This window comes from Manihot esculenta, chromosome 9 (genome assembly GCF_001659605.2).
Source record: "Manihot esculenta cultivar AM560-2 chromosome 9, M.esculenta_v8, whole genome shotgun sequence".
NCBI classification, from domain to species: domain Eukaryota; kingdom Viridiplantae; phylum Streptophyta; class Magnoliopsida; order Malpighiales; family Euphorbiaceae; genus Manihot; species Manihot esculenta.
The window spans coordinates 33,429,361-33,453,178 of NC_035169.2; the positions used below are offsets into that span (position 1 = coordinate 33,429,361).

Consider the following 23,818-nt stretch of genomic DNA (forward strand, 5'->3'; position numbering starts at 1 on the left):
CATGGTCAATATCAGTCTCATTGCTTTCCTTTTGTTTTTAACGTCTCAATTTTAATTATATTATATTTTTATCTAATCAATAAAATAATAAAGAGTAATTAATAGTATTAATTTTAAAAAAAAAATTATAATAATTTATTTTAATTATCGTTTAAATGATATTTTTTATATATATTAATATTAAATAATTTAAAAATTAATAAAATATATATATAAAAACTAAAAATTATTTTAAAATTCTCAAAGCAACTATTGTTGCGAGATGGAGATAGCAGTATAAGTTGAATGTAGGAGATTCTTTGCATGAAGCTAGAGGTGTAATCGAGCCGAGCCGAGCCGAGCTTTGTAAAGCTCAAGCTCGTTTATTAAAAAAGTTTGGAAGCTCGAGCTCGAGCTCGAGCTCGACTCGAGCTCTAATATTTGATTCGAGCTCGGCTCGAGAATTAAATATTATAATCGAGCTCGATTCGAGCTCGACTCGTGAAAGGCTCGTTCGATTTAATAACGAGCCTAATTCGAGCTCGAGCTCGAAAAGCTCGATTAAGAAGCTCGTTAATAAAACTCGAGCTCGAACTCGGAAAGCTCGATTAAGAAACTCGTTAAAAAAGCTCGAGACCGAACTCAAAATTAAAAAGTTTGGTTTGAGCTCAAGTTCAGACTCGAGCTCGAATTAATAATTACACTTTAATCAGTTTTTAATCATCACTAATTTAAATAATATAAAAAAAATAGAGTGTACATAAAAAAAATTACGTAACACAATTTATAACTAAAATAACACAAATAAATATAAATTCAACAACATAATTAGATTACACACAAAGTTTAATATCAAACGAATAAAGTTGATTCCAACTTCCAACAGTTGAAACAAGCTAATATAATTTAATTATCTTCATAATCATCTTCATGCTTGTTCAATTAGTTAACTTGAATTTCAACTTCAACATCCATATAACCTTAATTAATTATTGTTAATATACTTTGATAATTATTATCATCTTTTATATTGTATGCTTAATTATATACAAAATTTTTTTTATAATTATACTTTAATTTTAAAATGTATATAATTTTTACAACTCAATTTATCATGTAGTACTATAATTTTAAAGAATACTTATTATAATAATTAATATTAATTATTTGTGATTATACATTAATTTTATGGAATCTTATTATAATAATTATATACAAAAGATTTTTATAATTTAATTTTAAAAAATATTAATTATAATAATTAATCTTAATTATTTGTAATTTTCAATACTATAATTTTCAAGTATTTATAATAGTTTAAATTTTATAACTTTATAGTTATTTTTATTTTTTTAATAATATATGAACTTGTTCATAAATTTATTTAACGAATTGGTTCACCAATTTATTTAAACAATATTACTCACGAGCCTTCTCAACGAGCCTGCTCGCGAGCCTTCTCAACAAGCCTGCTCGCGAGCCTTCTCAACGAGCCTGCTCGCGAGCCTTCTCAATGAGTCAGCTCGCGAGCCTAAAAGAGAGCCAGCTCGCGAGCCTTAACGAGCCGAATACTATGGAGCTCAAGCTCAGCTCGTTTAAGTGACGAGCCTCAAAATTGAGCTCGAGCTTGGCTCGTTTAAAAAACGAGCCGAACTCGGTCGAGCTTTTATCGAGTCGAGTCTCGAGTAGCTCACGAATAGCTTGGCTCATTTACAGCCCTACATGAAGCTAAAGGTTCTCCTAAACCTGTGGCACGGCGGCTATTCAAAACGCGAGCCAACCTGCCGTTTTTGCTTTTATAGAAGGAACTGACTGCCAAAAGAGGCACCATATCCAGGCGCCATTGTCCAGTCTCCAGTTTGGTCTGGTTTCAATTTTCCATATCTGATTATGAAATTATGTGGACTGACGGATGTTTACTTGTCTTATATAACTAATTAACTATTGATGTTGCTCTTATATTTCTCTGTCCTAAATGATTTTGTTCGTCCAGACATTTCCTCTGGAATGACCTCATCTTGTTGAAGAATAGAAGGTAGTCTTCTTTTTTTTTAATTTTATTATTTTTCTAAATCACTGATGCTTTGATACTGTGATTATGAGTGTCCGGATTTTTTTTTTTTCTGAGTGTTGGAATTTTCTAAGGGGGTTGGTTAGAAGGAAATATGGGAACAAGGATGTTACTGGGTAAATGTTAAACTGCGCATTTGTGATGTTCGTGGAAAGAGGAGAATCCGAATCTGAAGCAGCGCAGCTAACCTGGGTTTAGAATTTTAATGGTGATGGAAGGAGTAAGAAGATTCAAGGCTTCTCATGATAAATTGCAAGTGATTGGGTGATGGAGACAGGTGCTAATGTAATATGGAAACTCATAACTCCGACTGTGTCGAGAGTTATCCCTCTTTGATTACCATGTGTCTGATTTTTTGCTGATGCATTTCATTTTTTTGCAATATTTGGCTATTATGTGTTCGTCTTACCGAGTTGTTTGACTCCAATTTAGCAAATAACTATTTTGGAGTGACAAGAATTCATCTGCATTTTCATTTAACAAATTTATTCCTTTGGGATTCAATTTTCAAAGGGCAATTCCATTGGATATTAAGGATTTTATTTCAGGGTCTATTTGAACGGGATTATGATCTCAATTGGTCAGATCCTTCTAGAGATATTAGGGCTTTACTTATTTAAGTAGTCAACATTAAGAAGTAACGCCTTTGACATAGTTGCAGAAAGAACTTTGTTCTATGTTTTTTCATTTATATTATATGGTTGATTGTTGTTTGAGTTTTACTGTGTAGTGTGTTATTGGTTTGAGATGAGTAGCTAGTTAAGTGCTTGGCATTTCAAGTGCTACTTTTTAAGTTAGAGAAGTGATGGGTGGATTGAATGTTTGGGGATTCCTTGCATGGGAAGTTCAATCTGTTTCTCACTGTAAACCAAGGCTTTTGGAACAAGAGTGATGGGTGGGGCTCAGAAGGTAGAGCCTTCAGCAAGTACATCTCTACTGGAAGGAGTTTGAGCGGTGATCTTGCCTTCCTTAGAAATACCCTTGGCACCGGCAATGTATGTGAGCAAATTCTCCATAGTTGAAAGTTTCAAATGAAAACATTATCTTCCAAAGAGTGAGATTCCTATCTAGTCTCTACCATATCCATTGTATTTTCCATTCTAGTGATAGGCATGCAGTTGGCAGGTCAGACCACTTGACGAATCCCAAACAGCCAGTCTGCAAAGATTTATTGGGAAAACCAGTAAAAAATTACAATAGCTTTATTTAGGGAAGAAAGAAAGCAACAAGAAAACTAAATGCCAAAACAGGAGAATAACCTCCCGAAAAACGAATACAACTTGTCCCACGCTCAAAAGCTGGAAAATTACAGTTAATTCTTTTATGCCTCAAACACTCCTTTGCTGAGTTGTCTCCCACACGTTTTGGCCTTTCTGCATTTTTCTCCAGGAGTTTATTGACAAATTATGGCCAGCTGTCGTCCCCATTGAGCTTCCTCCAGAGACTCGTGGTTCTACTAGAGTACACTCTCTGGCCTTGAGCATATTTTCCCCTGCTCGCTACCAGAGCTGGACTCAATTATTATTCGTTTGCCGGAACCGGAAGTCAAAATTTTGGTAGATAGGGATCCCATCAAAACTTTGTTCGAGGAATGGGCCAAACCCGGTCATTTCTCAAGAACAATAGCTAAAGGACCTGATACTACTACTTGGATCTGGAACCTACATGCTGATGCTCACGATTTCGATAGCCATAGCAATGATTTGGAGGAGATTTCTCAGAAAGTATCTCCATTTCCTATCAAGAAGCGTTTCCTCAGAAATGGCAATTTGTAAATAAATGTTCTTGTGTTTTATGCTATAGCTGCCAAAGAGAGAAAATCAGGCTAGTTTTCTAAGAATGACCTGAATAGACAATAGTAGGACTTGAATGCTAAATGTGACCATTTTCAATTCATTTTTTGCATAACTGATATTTCCTTGAATTATTGGTTGATTTCCTTTTTACCATTGGTTGCTCAAATTGAAGATTTTTAGTCATAAGGTTGTGTGCTTTATAATATGATGGTGAAGATTCTAGTTACATCTCTGATATTTTTTTTATAACATCTTTTTTCAGGCAATTCTTGTTTGGTAAGTAATAAGGACTTCTCATTGTGATTGTTAACTGAATATTAGCCTGACCTACATGGTTGTCAAACTCATTTTTTGAGCCTAGAATTGGTGAAGGGATTTTAATCTTGAACCGTACAATCATAGGATAATACTCACACATACACACTTTAAAAATAAAAGCACATATCTTGTCTTTCTTTTTAAATATATATATATATATATATATAGTTAGAAAAATGTTCTTAACGATAGATATCTAGGGGCTTTTGAAGTTCAATAAATTAATAACTACCGAGTCTATTACCATGTAATGACTCATGAGTATAATAAATAAAAAATTTCAAACAGGACCTGTAATTTGTTTTTCTATATCATTATATAAGCATATTTAGAAGAAAAATTTTAATTTTAAAGCTGAATACTCTTTATTTCTTAAACTTGTAAATTCATATAATTCTATCATTTTTTAATGTATTCACTAGCGATTTTATGCTGATTTTATATGAATCAGATTTTCTTCATTCATTGACTCCTTTGGATGAATTTAACTTGTAAACTCATAAAGCCATACTAGGTGACTTCTTGTGGTTTTGACAACCAGTGACCGGTGGAATGTTTAAGGTGTTCCAATCATGATTCCTTTCCTTAAGAAAATAGAAGACATAGTTGAGTTGTTAGTATTAGCTTCTTTTTTTTTTATCCAGTTCATTGTTGCTAAAGCATAAGGCGCATGTTTATTAATGTCAGGTCCAAGTTCCTGTGCAAACATCAAAATCCAGCATGTCTTCAAATGTATGATTGTTTCATTTACCTTTTTCACTTTGACTATGTTTTTGACACTTATTTATTGATTGAAAAATGTTGATGTCAGCCTGCATCTCCTGCATTAAAATTTTCAAAGATGTCAAAAAAGCTGCAAGGAATTGGAGCAGAAAAATCTCTATCACCTGAGGAGCAGCGAGCTAAGGTATATATAACAACTAAGAAAGCATTTTTATCATTCTTCCTTCAATGCATTTTATAGATTATGCTTGTTGTCATTATTCAAGGCAGAAGCATTGTTGCTTTGTGTAGATCTGCTAAAGGATCAAGTGTATTTGTTCCTCTATCACACTATTTGTGTTATGTTATCTGCATTTTTGGTTTGGGCAACTAGATATTGTGATATGTTGTTTATCACTTACCGGGGACCACAAGATGTATCACACTATAATGTCTGTGAATTAAATTACAATTTACAAGTGTTAGTCAAAATTCTAAAAACTGCTGGTACATGTTAGCTTCTTCTCTATGGTTCTAACTTCCAACTGCTGCCCTCCAATATGCTTCATTCTATGCCGCACCAGGGTCATGATCAATCATTTTCTCATAACATTTATATTTGTCTTGCTATCTAAAGGGTCTCCTTGAATTAAATGTTTCTAATACTGTTCTCATATTGCTTAGAATACTGAAGGCAGCACATTCAAAAGATGCTAATAAACAATATCGTTTAATTTTAGCTTTTTTCATAATCAGGTTATGTTTGGAAAACTTATTCTCCCTGGAAGCCCTTAGGATTGGCAGCGTCCTAATCCAATTGAATTGTTAAGATGGGAATTAATTGGCTCCTTATGTCTCCAGATCAATGATATTAGGAATATGTTAGGTCCTATTGCTGATAAGCTTCCAGCACTTTGTTCTGATGCATCACTATCAAGATATCTTAGAGCAAGAAATTGGAATTCAAAGAAGGCAGCCAAAATGTTGAAAGAAACCTTGAAATGGAGGTTGGAATTCAAGCCTGAGAAGATCCGATGGGTATGTGTAACGACTCTCAATTGTTTTTCATTGCTTTTAAATGTTTAAGGGGCTTGATCACCAAAAAGAAGAGAAGGAAATCAATATTTGTTACCTTTTGAAATGACATTCAACCTAATTGAATTAGTGGCAGCTACGGATTTAGTCATTTAGATGGACAGTATCTCCAACCAGAATTCTCAACAGATTTTAACTTTATCCATGACCTTCTTCGCCACTGCTTGAGGAATGTTTTTTAACCTGGGTTTTAGCTCAAAATTTTTGTGTCAGTTAGAAACTTAGAACATGCTTAAATTTCCAAAAAAATAAGAAGAAGAAGTCCAACTGCAATATCAACAGAAAGATGATAAAACTACATCAAGTACATATGGCTTAAACTAATATTTCCATTTATAGCAATGTGCTATGGCTTTTGACCTTGTTATCATGTTCTCTTGGATAGTATATATGAGCAGATGAGAAGGTACAGGGGAAAAAGAAAAGAAGCAACTTTTTTGAACGGAAAATTTTCTTTGTTGTTCTTATAAATCTAATTATTTAGAGTTTCACACTGCTTGGCTCATCTGTCTATGGATGTCGTAGTTCCTTGCATGGCCTCGCTTGCTTTCTGAGATAATATTTTGTCTTGCTTGTAGGAAGATGTTGCTCTTGAAGCTCAAACTGGAAAAGTCTACAAAGCTAATTATTCCGACAAGAAAGGGAGGACTGTTCTTGTCATGAGACCTGGTTTTCAGGTAGATATATTAGTATTGAAAAGACTTGGTATTCATGCATGACCAAAAAATCTAAATTTTTGGTCCATTTAAAATAATAGCAAATCATTTTAATTTTGTTAATTATGGCCAGTTATATACAACTATTTCCATTGGTGTTTGTTGTAGTCAAATGTGAATTGTGAAAGATCTAATGTTAAACTCTCATATTGTTAAGATGGCAATACATTTTGTTTAAAATAGCATTTTGTATGGATTCTTCTGAATATGGCTACAATTAAGACTGATGTGGAAGATCATGTTATAATTGCAAAATCATAAAGATTAACCATTCTTGTAATTGGATGGAAGGTTTAGATATTGTGGTCATCAACCCAGAAGATTTAAGGCAACTTAACATTATTCCTGTGTTCATACATTTTAATTGAGAAAAGACCGGAGAAAACAAGGTTAAGGCAATGTGTTTGTTTGTTGCGGGTTTAATAGAGAAACAAACTAGAGACTAGAGAGTCAAAAGTAAATAAACAAGCTGCAGGTTCAATTTTCATTTTTGTTAGCTAGCTTTTTGAATCAATTGTATACAGGATGCAATGATCCCAAATGCCCCTCTCTCTCTCTCTCTCTTGATTTTCCAATAAAAAAATTCCTGATGTTGTTATATCTTTAATTTATGTTGTGTTAGAATACAAGTGCATTAGGAGGACAGATCAAGCACTTGGTTTATTGTATGGAAAATGCCATAATGACTATGAATCCAGATCAGGAGCAAATGGTGTGGTTAATTGATTTTCAACAGTGGACAATGAGTAGCATATCAGTGAAGGCAGCCCGGGAAACAGCTAATATCTTGCAGAATCATTATCCTGAGAGATTGGGCCTTGCAATTCTCTACAATCCCCCCAAAGTCTTCGAGTCCTTTTGGATGGTATGTTGTAGTGTTGCCATTACTGATAAAATATTTCATTTTGGATTTTTGACTGTTGGTTTATATTGCTCCCGTGATCAGATGGTTTTTTCGTATTTGATTTTATTTTTTTCCCTCTATATTTGTATCCATCACTGTACGCTTGGATGTGCTTATGGTGCTGACAGATGAAAATACTAATACAAGATAATTTATGCTGTTCATTTGTTAAGGAACAAATTCAACTTGGAATTTTATGCAGATGCATTTTCATGTATGAAAATAATAATCTTTTTGTTTCATTGTACCTATCTTTCTCTTCGTAGATATTCAGGCTACTGTTTTGACAAGTCTTTCTTGTTAGGAAATGACAGAGAGGTCTAGTTCTTATGTCATCTCCAATTTTAGTTGGAACATCTAGTCCTCCTAATTGTTCATTAAATCCTTTGTGAAACTTGGGATAGTTATAAATCAACTACGCTCACGTGCATGGGAATTCCTTAACTAAGTTGAACTTTAATGTACACTGTAACGACCCGGAAACCGGACCGCTACCGGCGCTAGGATCCAGATCGATTTTAGATTGCCGGGACCCGTAGCAAGCCTAACATACAACCTGTCATACCTGATAAATTCCATACATGATCATATATTTTCATAAAAACTTTAAACTTTGCATATACCAAGCTTGACCTGCACATGCACCATACTGTAAACATAAAACCCCACACTAAAACCCTCATCAAATGCTCTAGTGGGGCAACATATCATATGTCAAGCCTGGTTCAACATAACTCATAATTAAAACATTAACATAAGATCATGTACAAAAAGGGATTCTCATACATTAGAGCCAAACACAATACTAATCCTCAATACATTACTGTACAATATCTTACGTTACATTACATTATTTTTCATATCATGTCTACTACTAAACTATTACATACGTAACACTTTTACTCTTGCTGACTCCCTGATCTATCCCGAACCTGCAAACCTGGGGGTTAAGGGAAAGGGATGAGCTACTAGAGCCCAGTGAGCAGAACATATAAAACAGTTTATATAGATATGCCATCATGAAATGCGTCACATCACAGACAATTCACATCACGGATGGATTTGTCACCAATAACCCCTCTTACCTCTTTATCATAACATATTGCCAGGACGTGTGGCATGGGCAGCCCTGGGCTTTCTTACATGGTGCCAGGACGCGTGGCATGGGCAGCCCTGGACTTTCTTACATATTGAGGGCTAATGGGTCATCCAAAATCCATCCACATCAACAACAATTAATGCAATGCATCATATTCGTGAATTCTAATGCAAAACAACCTAATACATATCATGGCATTCGTGATGCATGGATCATGCTAAAAAGGATTTCATTGCTTTAAAAATAAAAGAAGTTATGTGCTACTCACCTCTGGCAGATACTGGACTGACTCTGAAGCAGCTATCTCACTGCTGGGTTCCTCGGGTCCGAACCTATACAGGTGGACTCAAATGAGGGACCAAACATATACTATCATGACTCTAAACATCTCCCCAAAAACCCCCTAAAACATCATAAAACAATCATAGAAAACATGCAAAGGATGGCTGAACAGGGCACTTTCGGTGGCAGGTTCGGCGGCCGAAAGTCCCTCTAGAGCCGAAAGTCATGCACTTTCGGGGACAGGGTTCGACGGCCGAAAGTCTGTCCAGAGCCGAAAATCACCCACCTTCGGCGGCGGGTTCGGCGGCCGAAACTTCCCTCTAGAGCCGAAAGTCCAAACTTTCGGAGGCAAATTTAGGCGGCCAAACCACCTCCATAGGCAGGTTCGGCGGCCAAACATAGCTTCGGCAGCCGAACCTGAGTTCTTCCCTCCAGAGCCGAAAGTCCAAACTTTCGGGGGCAAGTTTAGGCGGTCAAAACACCTCCATAGGCAGGTTCGGCGGCCAAACATAGCTTCGGCCGCCGAACCTGAGTTCTTCCAGAATGGGAGAACTCAAGCCTCTCACTCACATTCAGCCAACCAAACCTCTAAACTCAAACCAAACCACTCAAAATCATGCATATACACATCCTCAAGCATTTAGGGGCTTAAAACTAACCTATACCCCAACAACATTAACATATAGCATACAATAAACATACATTTCATCATTTAACTCACATAAACTCTAACCTTTAACAACTACTCTAAACATGCATCAAAGCTCTCTAAAACCCCTTTAAACTTACATAAAGCATAAAAGAAGGGTAGGATCTCCACTTACCTCTTCAAAATCGAGAGGAGAGGCGATCTAAACTCGGAGATAGGAGAAATCGAACTCCGGGGTCTCCAAGCTTCAAAACTTCGTTTTTAGCTCAAAATCTTCAAAACCAAGTTAAAACTTATTAAAAACTCGAAGGATTTGAGGAGAAAACACAAGATCGACAAAAGGGGTGGCAGAGACTCACCTTGTCTGAAAATAGAGAGAAAATTCGCCCATTTTCGGACAAGGGATCTTTTATAGGTGGCTGGCCAGACCACCTTCGGAAGCCAAAAGTGCCTCCGCAACTCCACCATGTTCGGCGGCCGAAAAACCTTTATTTTACCCTTCTAGAAGGCTCCGACATTTGTCCAACGGAGATTCCGCCGGAAGGTAGGAATTCCGATACCGGGATCTAGCCGGGTATTACATACACAGATTTTGAATCTCCAATAATTTAATCAAGCAAAGAATGTAATTAAACTGTTTTCTGTACTGCTTGCACTGTGAAAGAAGACTATGAAACTGAGGAAAATTGAAAGCTTCAGGAATATAGGACAGCTGGTAAAATTTTGTGCTTTTATTTCTATTCTGACAGCCTCATGCACTTTGCCGTTCCGTGAACTTCCTTTGTTGCAGCTGGTTCAAAATTGCCATCACTCCATCAGCCATATTTTGTCATGATTCAAAGTTTGTCAAAACTTCCGTTGTTGCAGATGGTGAAACCATTCATTGAGCCCAAGACATACAAGAAAGTGAAGTTTGTTTATACTAATGATCTTGAGAGCCTAAAGATAATGGAAGAGCTCTTTGATATGGATAAACTGGATTCTGCGTTTGGGGGAAGAAGCTCAGCGGGTTTTGATTATGAAGCTTATGCACAACGGATGAGGGAAGAAGATAAGAAAATCTCTGATTTAAACATCTCCGGACCTTCATCCCCAGTGCTGTCTGCCGCAATGAAAACACAGCAATTAGGAGTGTTGGCTACAGCTGACAGGGCTTCTGATGAAGATGACTCATCGTCAGACGATGAAGCTACTTCAAACTTGGAGGGCCTTGATGAGGGAACACAAGATCAGCCTTCTAATTGTGAAAATGTTAAGATTGATGAAACAGCAGAAATGGTGTAAGAGAAGAAATAAATTCACCGAGGATTATACTGTTCTTGAAAGTGCATAGTTGCACCTTATGCTTATAATAGCCTGAACCTGAACAATAGAATATTTGACCAAACAGTTGGTTTCTTCTGCAAAAATAAAACATTTACAGGTAGCTAACTCCCTCAGCCAGGCGACAGAAATCTTCGATATACATGCGTGAAGCGGTGCGGCTGAGATGTTCAGATTTGGCCAACAGCATATAGTATATATTTAATGTTATACATCCAAAAATACCAATTTATTTAAAATATCTTTTAGATGATGATGGTTTTTTCACATGTTAATATTAAATAATTTGCAAACTAATTAGGGTATATATGAAAAATAAATATTAATATTATTTTAAAATTTTTAAATGAGTAGATATTTAGAAGAAAAAAATCACTAAAACGACGGTTTTTGGCAAATTATTATTAGGTTGTTGCAATTTTTATTAAAATTAATCACTTAGTCATCATTATGTTTAAATCATTAAATTGTCCTTTTATTTATTAAATTAAATTCTTCAGTATTTTTATTATAGAAAACATTCATCAACTTGTTTTAATTTTACTTAAAAGGAACTAAATATATGAATAATTAAAATTAAAATAATATAAATAGTTAAACTATGAAGATTAAATAAGATAAAGTTTAAAAATTAAAAAAAAAAAACTATTATTTTTTAACATAATAATTAAATAGTTTAATTTTACAAAATACGGAATTCCATATTTTCAAGCTGTGTAAAAAATAAATAGAGAGAAAAAGAAAAAATAGTCGAAGATTAAGAAGGAAGAGAAAAGGAATCCGAATAGTCAAAGCGATCGTCTATTGAGATGCGAGTTCTCCAGTCCGGTTGGCTAAGGCAGGAGAAGGTTGCTCGACGAGTCTTCGGTTTTGTCTTCTTCGCTTTCGCTCGAGTCCTTAGTTTTGTTGGAGCGATGGATTTCTTTTTGCTTTTCTTTGTGTTGCGCAGGTTTTGACGATTCTCAATGGAGGGTTCTAGTTGGTCCTGCTCTAAAGATTTGCTCGGCTCCACCGTTTGGAGGAGCTCTTTAACTATGTTAAAAAATATTTAATACAAAATTATAATTAAATATATAATAAAAAAATATTTAATATAAAATTGCTATAAAATATTTTAATATAAATATATATATTAAAAATTAAAAAAAATTGAAATTAAGAATTCAAAATTTTTTATGGCTAACCGTAAAATTTAAAAAATATATATTTTATTAATAAAAATAAAAATTTAAAATTAAATTATTTACTATTTAAAAAAATATAAAAATCAAGTCGTAAATTTTATAAACTTACAAAGATTATAATGTAAGTATATTTTAATATTTAAAAATATTTAAAAATATATGATGCAATATATATATAGCATTGCAAATGTGCGGTAAGCTTTTTTTAATTTTGTTTTTAATTTTTAAATGTTACGATAATTATTACGGCGGTTTTAATTCAAATCACTCTGATTTGAGAATTTTTTTTTTATAGGTATGTATATTTTTTTTGTATTGAATCGGCAAAAAGCCCTTATTTTTGTTTTTGTTTCGGTTTCAGAGGAATTTGATCATCGCATGATTCTTTGTATTTCCTCTGGTAGGGAATTTGAGGTGGGTTTTTGCTTATACTCTCATTTCTCAACTCCTCTAATTTGTTGTGGCATCAAGTTTCATGGATCTAGTGCTTATCTGCTAGTTTCTGAATTTCTTCTTTCCTGTGATAAGACAGATTGGGATTGGAAAACAGTGAAAGAGAAAAGGAGAGAATGGGTATCGATGCAGCGAGAATTGGACTTCATATCAGGAGAATTTTTATCGTTTCAATCAGGACATCCTATAAATCAGTTTTAAAGCATCCAGTTCTTGTGGGGTTGGTGTGTTTCCTGATATTCTTGTATAGATCATTTCCTTTTTTGTTTTCTCTTTTAGTCTCTGCGTCCCCTGTTCTGTTTTGTACTGTGATTTTGCTTGGTACTCTATTGAGTTTTGGGGAACCAAACATTCCTGAAATTGAAAAAGCGAACAAAGAAGTTTCGCATGAGATTTCTTCTTTGAAAGCAGGGGTGCTAGGGGATGCCACTACTGTTCTTGAGAAGGATGAGAACATTTTTGTAGAGAATTTTGTAGGAAAGAGAAAGGATGCAGCAGAAGAAGCCATTGGAGAAGAAAATTGGGAGAAGAATAGAGTTAGTAAGATTGAGAGAGATGTTGGTTCATGTGATTATGTGCAACTGGTTGATGGGAGTTCTCAGGATATTAAATTTGAGAAACAAGTGATTGAACAAGTGGAGAGAGATTTTGGTGATTTGGAGTTGGAGAAGAACAGGGAATTTTACAAGGAGAAACAAGGGATTAAAGTGGTTTTGACTAATGGGGAGGCTATTGAGAATCATTGTTCTCTGGTTCAAAATGTGGGAGATGAGACTCTTCAAGTGAAAAAAGATAAATCTGCTGGAGGTTTTATTGCAGCTGAAAAGGGCCATCATTTAGATCATGAGCTTTCATCCTGGAAACAGGTAAATGATGATGACGAAGAGGAGGAGGAGGAGAAAGAAGACGATGATGAAGCTTCTGATCCAGGGTCTGATGGGGCAGAGAGTTCCTCTCCTGATGCCTCAATGGCAGATATTATGCCAATGCTGGATGAGCTCCACCCACTTTTAGATGAGGAAGCTCCACAGCCAGCTCCTGTGTCTCATGATGGATCTGATGCTGCTTCAAAGCGCTCTAATAGGAGTAATGAGAGCAGTGTTGGGTCAGAGGATGATATCGAAAACGAGGCAGATGAAGAAGATGGTGATGATGATAATGACAATGAGGAAGATGAAGAAGTACAGGAAGGTAAAGAGGATGAGAGTAAATCTGCAATCAAATGGACAGAGGCTGACCAAAAGAATCTCATGGATTTGGGGACTTTGGAGCTTGAAAGAAACCAACGTCTAGAGTCTCTTATCGCTAGGAGGAGAGCTCGTAGGAACATGAGTTTAGTGGCTGAGAGGAATCTTATAGACTTGGATGGGGCTGATCTCCCCCTTAATGTTCCACCTATTTCAACAATGAGACGCAACCCCTTTGATGTTCCTTATGATGATGTTCCTGGGTCTGCTCCATCTGTATTGTTGCCAAGACGTAATCCATTTGATCTTCCTTATGATTCAAATGAGGAAAAACCTGACCTTAAAGGCGATAGTTTTCAGCAAGAGTTCTCACCACTTCAGCATAGGGAACCACTCTTTTGTAGACATGAAAGTTTCAGTGTGGGACCATCAGTTTGGGGTGGTGCCAAGCAACATAGACAAGCTCTCCGATGGAAGCCATATTTTGTACCTGAACGGTTGGATTCTGAGGAAACAAGCTATCATGCCCTCCAACGGCAATTAAGTGAAGCTAGTGAGTCAAAGATCAGCTCAGTTCTTGATACTGAATCAGTGAGTTCAGCTGTGGAGGAGGAGGACAAGAAGCTCAATGAAGATCTTTCTCAAGAAACTGAAATGATCTCCAATTTGAACCATGCTTCTGTCCTTGTTGAACGTGGAAGCCTTTCATCTGAAGATATTGACTCAGTGGACATTGAAAACATTGAGAGGAGAGATGTTCACAATGATGGGAAAGAAATTACACTTGGAGATGCAGAAAATCACCCTGAATTAGATTCAAGTTTATCTGCATCGGGAGGGGCAACTGGTATAGAACTTAATACAAGTGTAATTCTTTTGCGGATGGAACCAGGTGAAGAGGAGTATAGCAGCAGATCGAGCCCATCATCACAGTCAGAAGTAGATGAAAAAATATCTGGTGTGAGAAAGAGATCAATGAGTCCTGATCCAGGTAAAAGTCAGATTGAGGAATCTCACATTTCAACCCAAGCTTCACTCGATTCAGCTTTTCACTTCATGGGTGAGGTGGTGGGTGAAATTCAAGAAAAGGAGCTTGTTATGAATCCAAGAGGAAACGATACTGCAAAAGATGTCACTGCAATGCAAATGTCATTTGATTCAGATATTCATTTTACAAGTGGTGTGGAAGATGAAAATAGACATATAGAGCCTGGTTTTGAGTCAACAGGTGATCCTATTGAGGATTCTAGAATTTTGACGCTAGCTTCATCAGATTCAGATTCACATTTCAAGATTGTGGTGTTAGATAATGATCAACAAGAGGAACCTGTTCTGGAGCCAAGTGGCAATCTAATTAGGAAATCTTGTATTTCAATACAAACTTCACTCAATTCAGATTTTCATTTTACAAGTGATCCGGTGGATGACAATCAACAGAAGGATCCTGTTTATGATTCAAGTCCCCACGCAGTTGAAAAGTTTCTCTCTTTCTCATCAATCTCTTCTGATACACAAGGAGAGACATCAGAAATGGGTTCACCTCCAGCATTAGCTGAATTTTCTGGTAAAGAATCTGAAGTGCATACTGAGAATATAGGAAAAGATACTTCTTGTCAGAAAGAGGCTTATGAAGGGTCCTCAAAAGAACACTCGCTATTTGAAAATGAATCAAGCTCACGCAAAGTTGCAGAAACTGAGCCTGATGTTGCAAAGGTTGGGCAGCTGGGCGATAATCAAGTTTTGGATTTTCAAAGCGGGGAAAATGGGTTTATGAAGTCAGAATTGGTGGTTGAGCGTGATGCTTCTGAGGATACAGTTTTGCATGCACTAGAGGAACAGCATCCTCTAGTTGGAGATGTTTCAGTGGACTCCAAATTATTTTCTTCAGAATCTAAATCTGTAGAGGAGGATGTCCTGCGAATGAAAGGTATTTCTCAGCCTGAACAGGAAGAAGTTCCATCATCCGGTTTTGATGCAGAGGTCCATTCCAACAGTTCAGTATCTTCAAGCTTTGAGCATATGCCTTCTAATGATTTAAATTTGTCCGAAAATGATGAAAGACAGCCTGTAGTGGTGGCCGGGCAAGTTTTGGAAGCTCATCCAAATGCATCCTCGTCAAAGATTAAGCACGTGGAGGAGCTTTCATTAATGAAAGGAGAAGATTTCCAGTTTAAACAAGATCAGGTGCATTCATCAAGTTCTGATGCAATGATTGGTAATGACCTCTGTTAAATTTGGGCCAAGCCTAACTCACCCAAAAGCTAGCTCTAAGGGGAGGAGTGCCTATGACCCATATAAAGGGCACATTACCCTTTCCACAACCGATGTGGGATTCAACACACTCCCTCACGCCCAGAATTTTTACTGGTGCGTGGCACATTTATGGGGCGCCCAACATCGGATGGGAGGCTCTGATACCATAGTTCTAAGGGGAGGAGTGCCTATGGCCCATATAAGGGGCACATTACCCTTTCCACAATCGATGTGGGATTCAACATGTTAAAATTTGGACCAGGCCTAACTCACCCCAAAAGCTAGTTCAAGGGGAGGAGTGCCTATAACCCATATAAGGGGCACATTACCCCTTTCCACAACCGATGTGGGATTCAACACACCCCCTCACGCCCAGAATTTTTACTGGTGCGTGACATATTTATGGGGCGCCCAACATCGGATGGGAGGCTCTGATGCCATGTTAAATTTGGACCAAGCCTAACTCACCCCAAAAGCTAGCTCAAGGGAGATGAGTGCCTATGGCCCATATAAGGGGCACATTACCCCTTTCCACAACCGATGTGGGATTCAACAACCTCCTTCAAGACGCAAACCTGAAGCTTGTTTCCTCAGGTTCTAGTTATCAGCAGGTGCCTTCTGAGGCAAAATCTTCCCTCGTGGTTGAGAAACAGCTATCTTGTTCAGATATATCTGTTGTTGAACCATCCATAAATTGTGATGATAATAAATCCCGAGTAAGACTAAGACCAGCAATTTTTCTGCTAGCTTATTACTTCTTTATTTTTTAAAACTTGCCTCATATCTCATGTCTGCTTGTTTCAAAAGAGCTTATTGTTTTTAATAGAGCTTTCTATTTATTAATAATATTATATTGTTCAGCCATGGTAATTAGATAGAATGTTCTGCAGTTGCACATTCATGTGAAGTGTTTGATAGAAATAAATTGAGTGCTAAAAATTGGATTGTTAGGAAGCATTTCAATGTGTCAGGTTCTCACAGAGAGGTACTTGCTTTTACATAGTAAACTGGACAGGTTCAGATAATTTATTAATATATATTTATCCTACTTTCATGTATTTGTATATAAGTGGCATAGCTAGTGGATAAAGTATGTGAGGAGGATACAGGTATGCGCTGTTTTGTGGACCACTTGAGCAATGTTACTCATGCTTTGCTTATAGATATTTGCAGTTGTCCATTCTAATATTTGCAGGTTTATACTAACATTTAAAGTTCTTGTACATGGAACTTTGGTCAATTGAACATATAAATTAATTCAAACTAAGGGCTTTGTTCAGTTCATTTCAGTGATCTGTCAATACTTATGCTGGTTTGAAATAATTGATTTTGTGATATGGGAATCTGTATCAGCTTGAACTTCTAATTTATAACAGGTGAAATAGGATGCTTATATCATGGTGGTCGTAATGTAGGAACCATCTGTCGCTGTAGAAGAGTCAACAGCGGAAGTGAACATTGCCAACAACTTACATGTGCCTGAAGTCTTCAATCATGAGGCATCTGAATCTGCTTCAGTCCCACCAGAGATTCTAGAGCACAAACCAAAGCTTGATGAAGTTGATTTTGAAGACAACATCCTTGATAAAATTGTCTATGAGGACAGTGGTCATGTCTCAGAACATCTTGACTATTCAGCAAGAACACACAGGTCTTTTATTGCAGAGGAAAACATTAATGAGGATGAAGATGAGGTAAAGGAGATTGATGAGGGATTGTTGTCAGAACTGGACACAGTTGGGGACTTCAGTGTCAAAGTAGTCGGTGAGTCACTTCATGATGAACAAATACCAGTACGAACAATGGCTGGGATTCCTGAGTACAATTTGTTACCAACAGATTCTCGTGTGCCAGAGATTAAACAAGAAATCTCAGTCCTTGAAGTTAGATCAGTTACAGATGGTGACTTGGCTTTCAAGGAACTTCATGAAGGAGTAGATGTTGAGGAGGTTACCCTTCCCAGTATGATTGAGGATCAACCGGTTGTCGTTAAGGGTCCTGGTGAAACCAACTCAGACTTACGAGTTGTCGAAGCAAGATCTTTGGACATTGAACCAAATACTGTAGAAGCAACTGAAGCAGGTATGATCCAGGAGAGTGGATCAAGTGCTGTAGTGCTTGATTCTCAGGAAATGAGCACTGTGGTTCCCGGCGAACCAAAGCATTGATTTGTTGACACATTTGGTTTCAAGTTTGATTATATCAGATAAGAATGGTTTGAATGCAAAATCTCTTAGATTGAGCTCAAGTTCCAGCTATAGCTCAAGGTCCAGCAATGCAGATTGAAAAGGAAAATTGACAAATCAAGAGAAGTTTTGTGGTTTTGAGTTTCATTTTGATGAGGTTTACTTCTGCCATGATCAGCCGTTTATTCTTATAGTTTGGTTTTCCATCCTGTTTCATTACTAGTAGTTGGTTTTTGTTGGCCTTTCAATTGATTGATCTCTTCAAGAATGAGTTTGGTTTGATTTCTTGAAGTGTGATTATTGTTATTATTATTTATATTCTAGCTTTAAGAGAAGTTTAGAGAAACTGTGAAATCTTTGAATACTGTAAATTATATATATATATATATATATATATATATATTATGTATAAGTAATGATTTGATCAATGCCATATTATTGTTTTGTGTTGGTCCAAAAATATTAAAATATTTTGTTGCCTATAAAATTCTAAAAAATAATACTGCCTTGGTTTCTAAACCTATTTTACATAATTTTCTAAACGTATATGGATGAGAGGTCATCATTTGGTCGGTTCAATTAGGTTCAGTTTAAAATTGAATCGAATTAAATAATTCAAAAATTAAAATTTTGATATTTATGAAAATCAAATTGAATTAATTTTGATTAGAAATTGAATCGAATCGATCTTGATAGATCTGAAATTTCTCTTAGTCCATGATAGATCTGGTTTTCTTCTTACTTCATTATATGGGTCCATCAGATGGGTCTCTCAATATTCTATTTGATGAAAGGGTCTACAAAATAAGGAAAAATGGTCAGGGGCCTACCGGGGATGTCCCGGTGGAGACCCTCCGACGTTCAAGTCAGATTCATGAACTAGAGTAGCATGGGTCGGCTAGAATTGCCGAGAAAATAATAAATGTCTGGAGCTGAGGAAGAAGCCAGCCCCCTGAAAGAGAAGACCCCCCACGTCTATAGTGCTACCTGTCTATGTCGCTCAGGCCCGTACGTACGGACGTCTCAGACCCCTTCTCCACGCCAGGCGGCCATTTAATTCTCCCTGTCACGCATGTGAACAGGGTTAGTGAGTGATTGGGCTCGCTTCCCTATTGGGCCTGTGCTCGTATCTGATCCGAATTGCTCTGGGTTGCTGGTCCCGGGCTCGTGAAATCAGGTCGTCTTTCGAGCGTATGGTTTGATGGGTTTTGGACCTGTGGCCTTCTTTTGGATCCATCCTTATTCCTGGGCTAGGATAGCCTAGCGGTTATCAATTGCCCCTTTACCTCATCGGCAGTTATTCCATGACTGGTGAGGGGGTAAATCCTTAAACTCTATTTATGACCGTGTGGCCCGAGAACTGCTCTTGTCAAAAGTGTCCTTTCCTTGCCTTTTTATTTTTTTGTCTCTTTACTTTGATGTTTGAATGTATGGCGATATGGAGATGTGTATTTGATGATAAATGATATTTCATCTCGGCATGCACCTCATCATTATTTTTTACTTAGACTGTCTTCTGACTTTGTCAATTTTACTTAATTGATGGACCAGGCTATCTTTACTAGGACTTTGCTAGTCGAACTGACCCGAGCTAAGAGCTTGGCGTCTAGCTAAGCTTTTGACTTAAGAGTTTTTCTTATTTTTATGAGGACATTTCTGTCTTTGGCTCATGACCTTGTCAGTACTGCGAGCGCGGATGTGTAATACCTATAGAAATATCTCACTTGCAAGAGTGCCCCGTACTAGACGATTCTAACTCTCGTTCTTGTTACGAGCTCGGATATCTGGTCCCTCTTGATGTGACATCCTGGCAGTCAGTGCGGTCTGAGCTGTGTGCTCCACTGGGACAGAGAGCTCAGCCTTTTGTCGTTTTCCTCTCCATGGGTCATCTTTGCTAAGTGTTTGTTTACTGTGAGTTAATCTGAGCTGTGAGCATGGCCCCTCTCTTTCGTTTATTCTTTTGTGTTTTTCTGCTTTTGTAGGCCTTTTCATATAGGGAGCTCGGCTCTCTGGTATATTTTCTATACTCAGCTTTATTCATCTTGGTTGTTCACTTGTCGTGAGTCCGTCCGTACTGCGGATTTAAGGAGCTCGGATTTTTGTTCTTTGCTTAGGCTTTTACGCCTATAGCTTGTGATGCTGCCTGTGCTACGGGCTCAGGAGTTCAGAATTTCGCTTTCTTTACTTTGGTGCCTCGAGCTCTTTTGTGAAGTCAGACTTAATTTCTTGCTTTCTTGTCGAACCTTATACGGGCTGTGTTTCAGTCTGACTGATTGTTTGTTCGGCTTTAACTTTTTCTTTTATAGGCTTATAGCCTTGTCGGTACAGACATAGAGCCCCTCCAAGCTTCTAGAGAGATCGACCCTGGATTGAAGAGGTCGGACTATCTATTTTGGACTTGACCATACTTCGGTTCAATTATTTTGTATCCTAATGAGTCAGGGCTTTCTACTGCCCCATCCAGTCATTCAAGATGGTTTATTCGGCTTTTTATGTTGCTCCTATCTCCTTGATTCTTTATCTAAGCATTTGGTTCTCGGGTATGTCTCGGTTAGTTGGGTTTTTTGCCCCCGAGTGTTTTACGGGCTGTCTATCCTCGAGTGTTTTGCGGGCTTTTTACTGCTTAGACCTCTCTCTAGGCTAGCTGAGCTGGTTTAGTGCCAGCGGTCAATTCTCGAGGTCGGTGCCTCCTATGATTGCCCCTGGTTCTTTGTTTGGTTCTCTATCTTGGTATGCATTCTGCTTAGGATTCGCCTCGCCTTATTTTAGTCTGCTTATTGGATTTACCAGTACTGAGCTCATTTTCTTGAGATCGGCATGGTGCTTTGGCGCTTTGGCGCCGCGAGCCTTGCATTGGCCTTTAGTGGGTCGTATTGCTACATGATACAAGCGTTGGAAGGCCTTAGTTTAATTTCATTATATGCTGGCTATTTTGCGAGATCGAGGTCTTATTAGCCTGTAATCCGAGCTCTTTCGAGAGTTCATATTCAGTTTTTTTATTTCTGTTTTGGCACCCTCTTGAGGTCAAAATGGCGCTTTGGCGCCTTCGGCTGTTGTGTGAGATCAGAGTCTCTTTACCTTATGACCCGAGCTCCTTTGGGAGGTCGGAGTTTAGCTTTTCATTTATGGTCCAGTGCCCCAATCTTTTGTGTGAGATCGGAGCTGTGTTCTTATGAGTTGTTTTTGTGTATTGTCATCGTATGCCGCTGTTTGCTGTGAGCATACAATATTTTTTAATAAAAGGCGAAAGAATAGTTCCCTTCATCATTTCAGCTCGGTTTTGTGGTGCTGGCGGTCATTTTTCGAGACCAGCCACCTGCCTCACTGAGGGCTTGCTCAAGATTCAGGCATTGTGGCCTTACTGTCGCTTTGTCATCTCAACTCGGTTTTGTGGTGCCGGGAGCGCTTGGGGAGCCCAGTCTTGTGGCACCGGGAGATCTTGGGGATTCCAGTCCGGGAGATTTTGGGGATCCCGGCCTTGTGGCACCGGGAGATCTTGGGGATCCCGGTCTTGTGGTGCCGGGAGATCTTGGGAATCCTGGTCTTGTATCCGGGAGATCTTGGGGATCCCGGTCTTGTGGTGACGGGAGATCTTGGGGATCCCGGTCTTGTATCCGGGAGATCTTGGGGATCCCGGTCTTGTATCCGGGAGATCTTAGGGATCCCGGTCTTGTGGTGCCGGGAGATCTTGGGGATCCCGGTCTTGTGGTGCCGGGAGATCTTGGATATCCCGGTCTTGTGGTGCTGAGAGATCTTGGGGATCCCGGTCTTGTGGTGCCGGGAGATCTTGGATATCCCGGTCTTGTATCCGGGAGATCTTGGGGATCTCGGTCTTGCGCTAGATTCAGGATTTTTTCTGCAAAATAAGAGTTTGCACAGAGCGTATATAACGAGGATGCTCATTGTTAATTGAATAATATTCATCAATAAATAATATGTCACGCGAGACACTTAACTTTATATTTCAATTTTCAATTTATAAAACATTATGTTGGAACCTGTAAAATATTGTAAAAGGTTTAAATATTATTTACACTTTATAATTTTGTAATCAATAATGACTGCAAAATGATAAATACAGTGAGAGCAGTGCAAAAAGCTCTCGATCTTGACGTTGGTCCAGTTGTAATGATTGATAGTAATTAATTGCTTGCAGTAGGAGTGAATTGTGGGTAAGCTAATTTTAGAAAATCATTTATAATGGCATTGTTGTAATATTTATAAAGGATTTGGGTACTTACCTCTCAGTGATCAAGAGCCACGTCGACCACTTTTGCATGGATTGTGTGGGCGCATCACTTTGCTCCAATCCCATCAAACTCAATCTTGAAAAATTGATAATTTTGGTACTTGACCGACCTGCTATAGTCCGAGCTCCTCACCCATGACCTTCTGCAGTTTTGTCCCACTGCAGCCTTCCAGCTTCACTGGGGTCGCTCGATCTATTGTCCTCTTTCCGAGGCCATGCGTGACCAGCTCTGTGTAATTCATGGCTTTACAAGCTTTTGGAGCCCTCTAATCATGGTTAGCCGACCTCAGCTAATCTCTTCCTAAGACTCAACCTGGCTTCTTGGATTCTCCATCATCGACCTCGCCAATTTTTCAAAGCTGCACTCCAATGTTTGGTTCTTCAAGAGCTAATCCTGACTTCGACCTCTGCGAATCCAACTACCCATTAACTTGGGTCATCTTTCAGTCCGCTGACATGCAACTCATCTTTAACTTTTTGACCCACATGTTTAACAAAGGTTCTCCTAAATCAGCTCGTCTAGTCTGCTGAAATTCTAGTATGCTCTTATCACTAAGAGGTTATCCGGTTGGTCCGACCAGTTGGAGTATGCGTTGCCGATCACGACTAATTGGGACTTGCTCTAGTTGAGCTCGCAAGCTAGTCGACTTAGTGAGTTCCTTTGCTGACTTGCTCTGTTGGTCCATCGAGGTCGTCCTACTCGATTCCTTTCACTTTTCTTCCGAAAGTGACTAGCCCGAGCTCTTTCACCAATCTTTAGCTTGAGCCTCTCCACTGACCTATCAGGGGTTGTCAGGTCGGATTCTTCCTCTGACTTGTTAAGGAGTCCGACCTAGCTTTTCCATCGACCTTTATCTCAAGTGCTTCCACCGACCTATTTTTTATCATTTGTTGTGCAGTCCGACCTTGCCTATTTGCTGTTCAGAGCCGTCTAATTTATCCAACCTGCTTTATTTTTTATTTATTAATTTTCTCTCCAACTTGCTAGCCTGTGATTTTATAGTCGATCTGCCCCTCTCACCTTGACAATATATACATGGCCGACGTCACAGTTTCAACAAATATATATATTACTCATTCTTTTTTCCTTTTACAAAAAAGATTAAAATTTATACTCATAGACAAGTATTTTGATCTAAAATTTTGCTTCACCAGGTTTCAAAGAAAAAATCAGTCGTAATAAAATCTAATAAATATTAAAACAAACTATCTGAAATACTATCAAAATATTCTTTAACACAATGGACCTTTCTTTTCAGTTGGGTTATTCGCTCAGACTTTCATACCTCTTATGTGGATCTCAATGGGTGGATCTGAAAACTTTAGAGATAGTAAAATCTCTTTCGTTTCCCACAGACGGCGCCAATTGATA

General features: G+C 37.9%; 2 protein-coding genes across 14 annotated transcripts; both read left to right on the forward strand.

Annotated features, from left to right (window-relative positions):
- The first annotated feature begins 1,728 nt into the window (after positions 1 to 1,728).
- Positions 1,729 to 11,184, forward strand: LOC110623144 (phosphatidylinositol transfer protein 3). 11 transcript variants are annotated; one of them, XM_021768051.2, is made up of 8 exons: positions 1,729 to 2,014; positions 4,679 to 4,725; positions 4,852 to 4,896; positions 4,976 to 5,071; positions 5,728 to 5,904; positions 6,540 to 6,638; positions 7,300 to 7,542; positions 10,479 to 11,184. In XM_021768051.2, the coding sequence occupies exons 2-8, from the start codon at positions 4,717 to 4,719 to the stop codon at positions 10,893 to 10,895; spliced, it is 1,086 nt and encodes a 361-aa protein (XP_021623743.1). In that variant the 5' UTR covers positions 1,729 to 2,014; positions 4,679 to 4,716; the 3' UTR covers positions 10,896 to 11,184. The 11 variants fall into 11 exon arrangements, with proteins under 11 accessions (XP_021623743.1, XP_021623746.1, XP_021623750.1 ...); XM_021768054.2 differs by lacking the exon at positions 4,679 to 4,725 and having other exon boundaries at positions 1,730 to 2,014; XM_021768050.2 differs by lacking the exons at positions 1,729 to 2,014; positions 4,679 to 4,725 and adding an exon at positions 2,024 to 2,335.
- A 1,158-nt stretch (positions 11,185 to 12,342) lies between these two features.
- LOC110623391 lies at positions 12,343 to 18,546 on the forward strand. 3 transcript variants are annotated; one of them, XM_043960200.1, is made up of 3 exons: positions 12,346 to 12,532; positions 12,647 to 15,942; positions 17,427 to 18,546. In XM_043960200.1, exons 2-3 carry the CDS (start codon positions 12,688 to 12,690, stop codon positions 18,177 to 18,179), a joined length of 4,008 nt encoding a protein of 1,335 aa, XP_043816135.1. In that variant the 5' UTR covers positions 12,346 to 12,532; positions 12,647 to 12,687; the 3' UTR covers positions 18,180 to 18,546. The 3 variants fall into 3 exon arrangements, with proteins under 3 accessions (XP_043816136.1, XP_043816135.1, XP_043816134.1); XM_043960199.1 differs by having other exon boundaries at positions 12,651 to 15,942; XM_043960201.1 differs by having other exon boundaries at positions 12,343 to 15,973; positions 17,427 to 17,630.
- Positions 18,547 to 23,818: the final 5,272 nt, after the last annotated feature.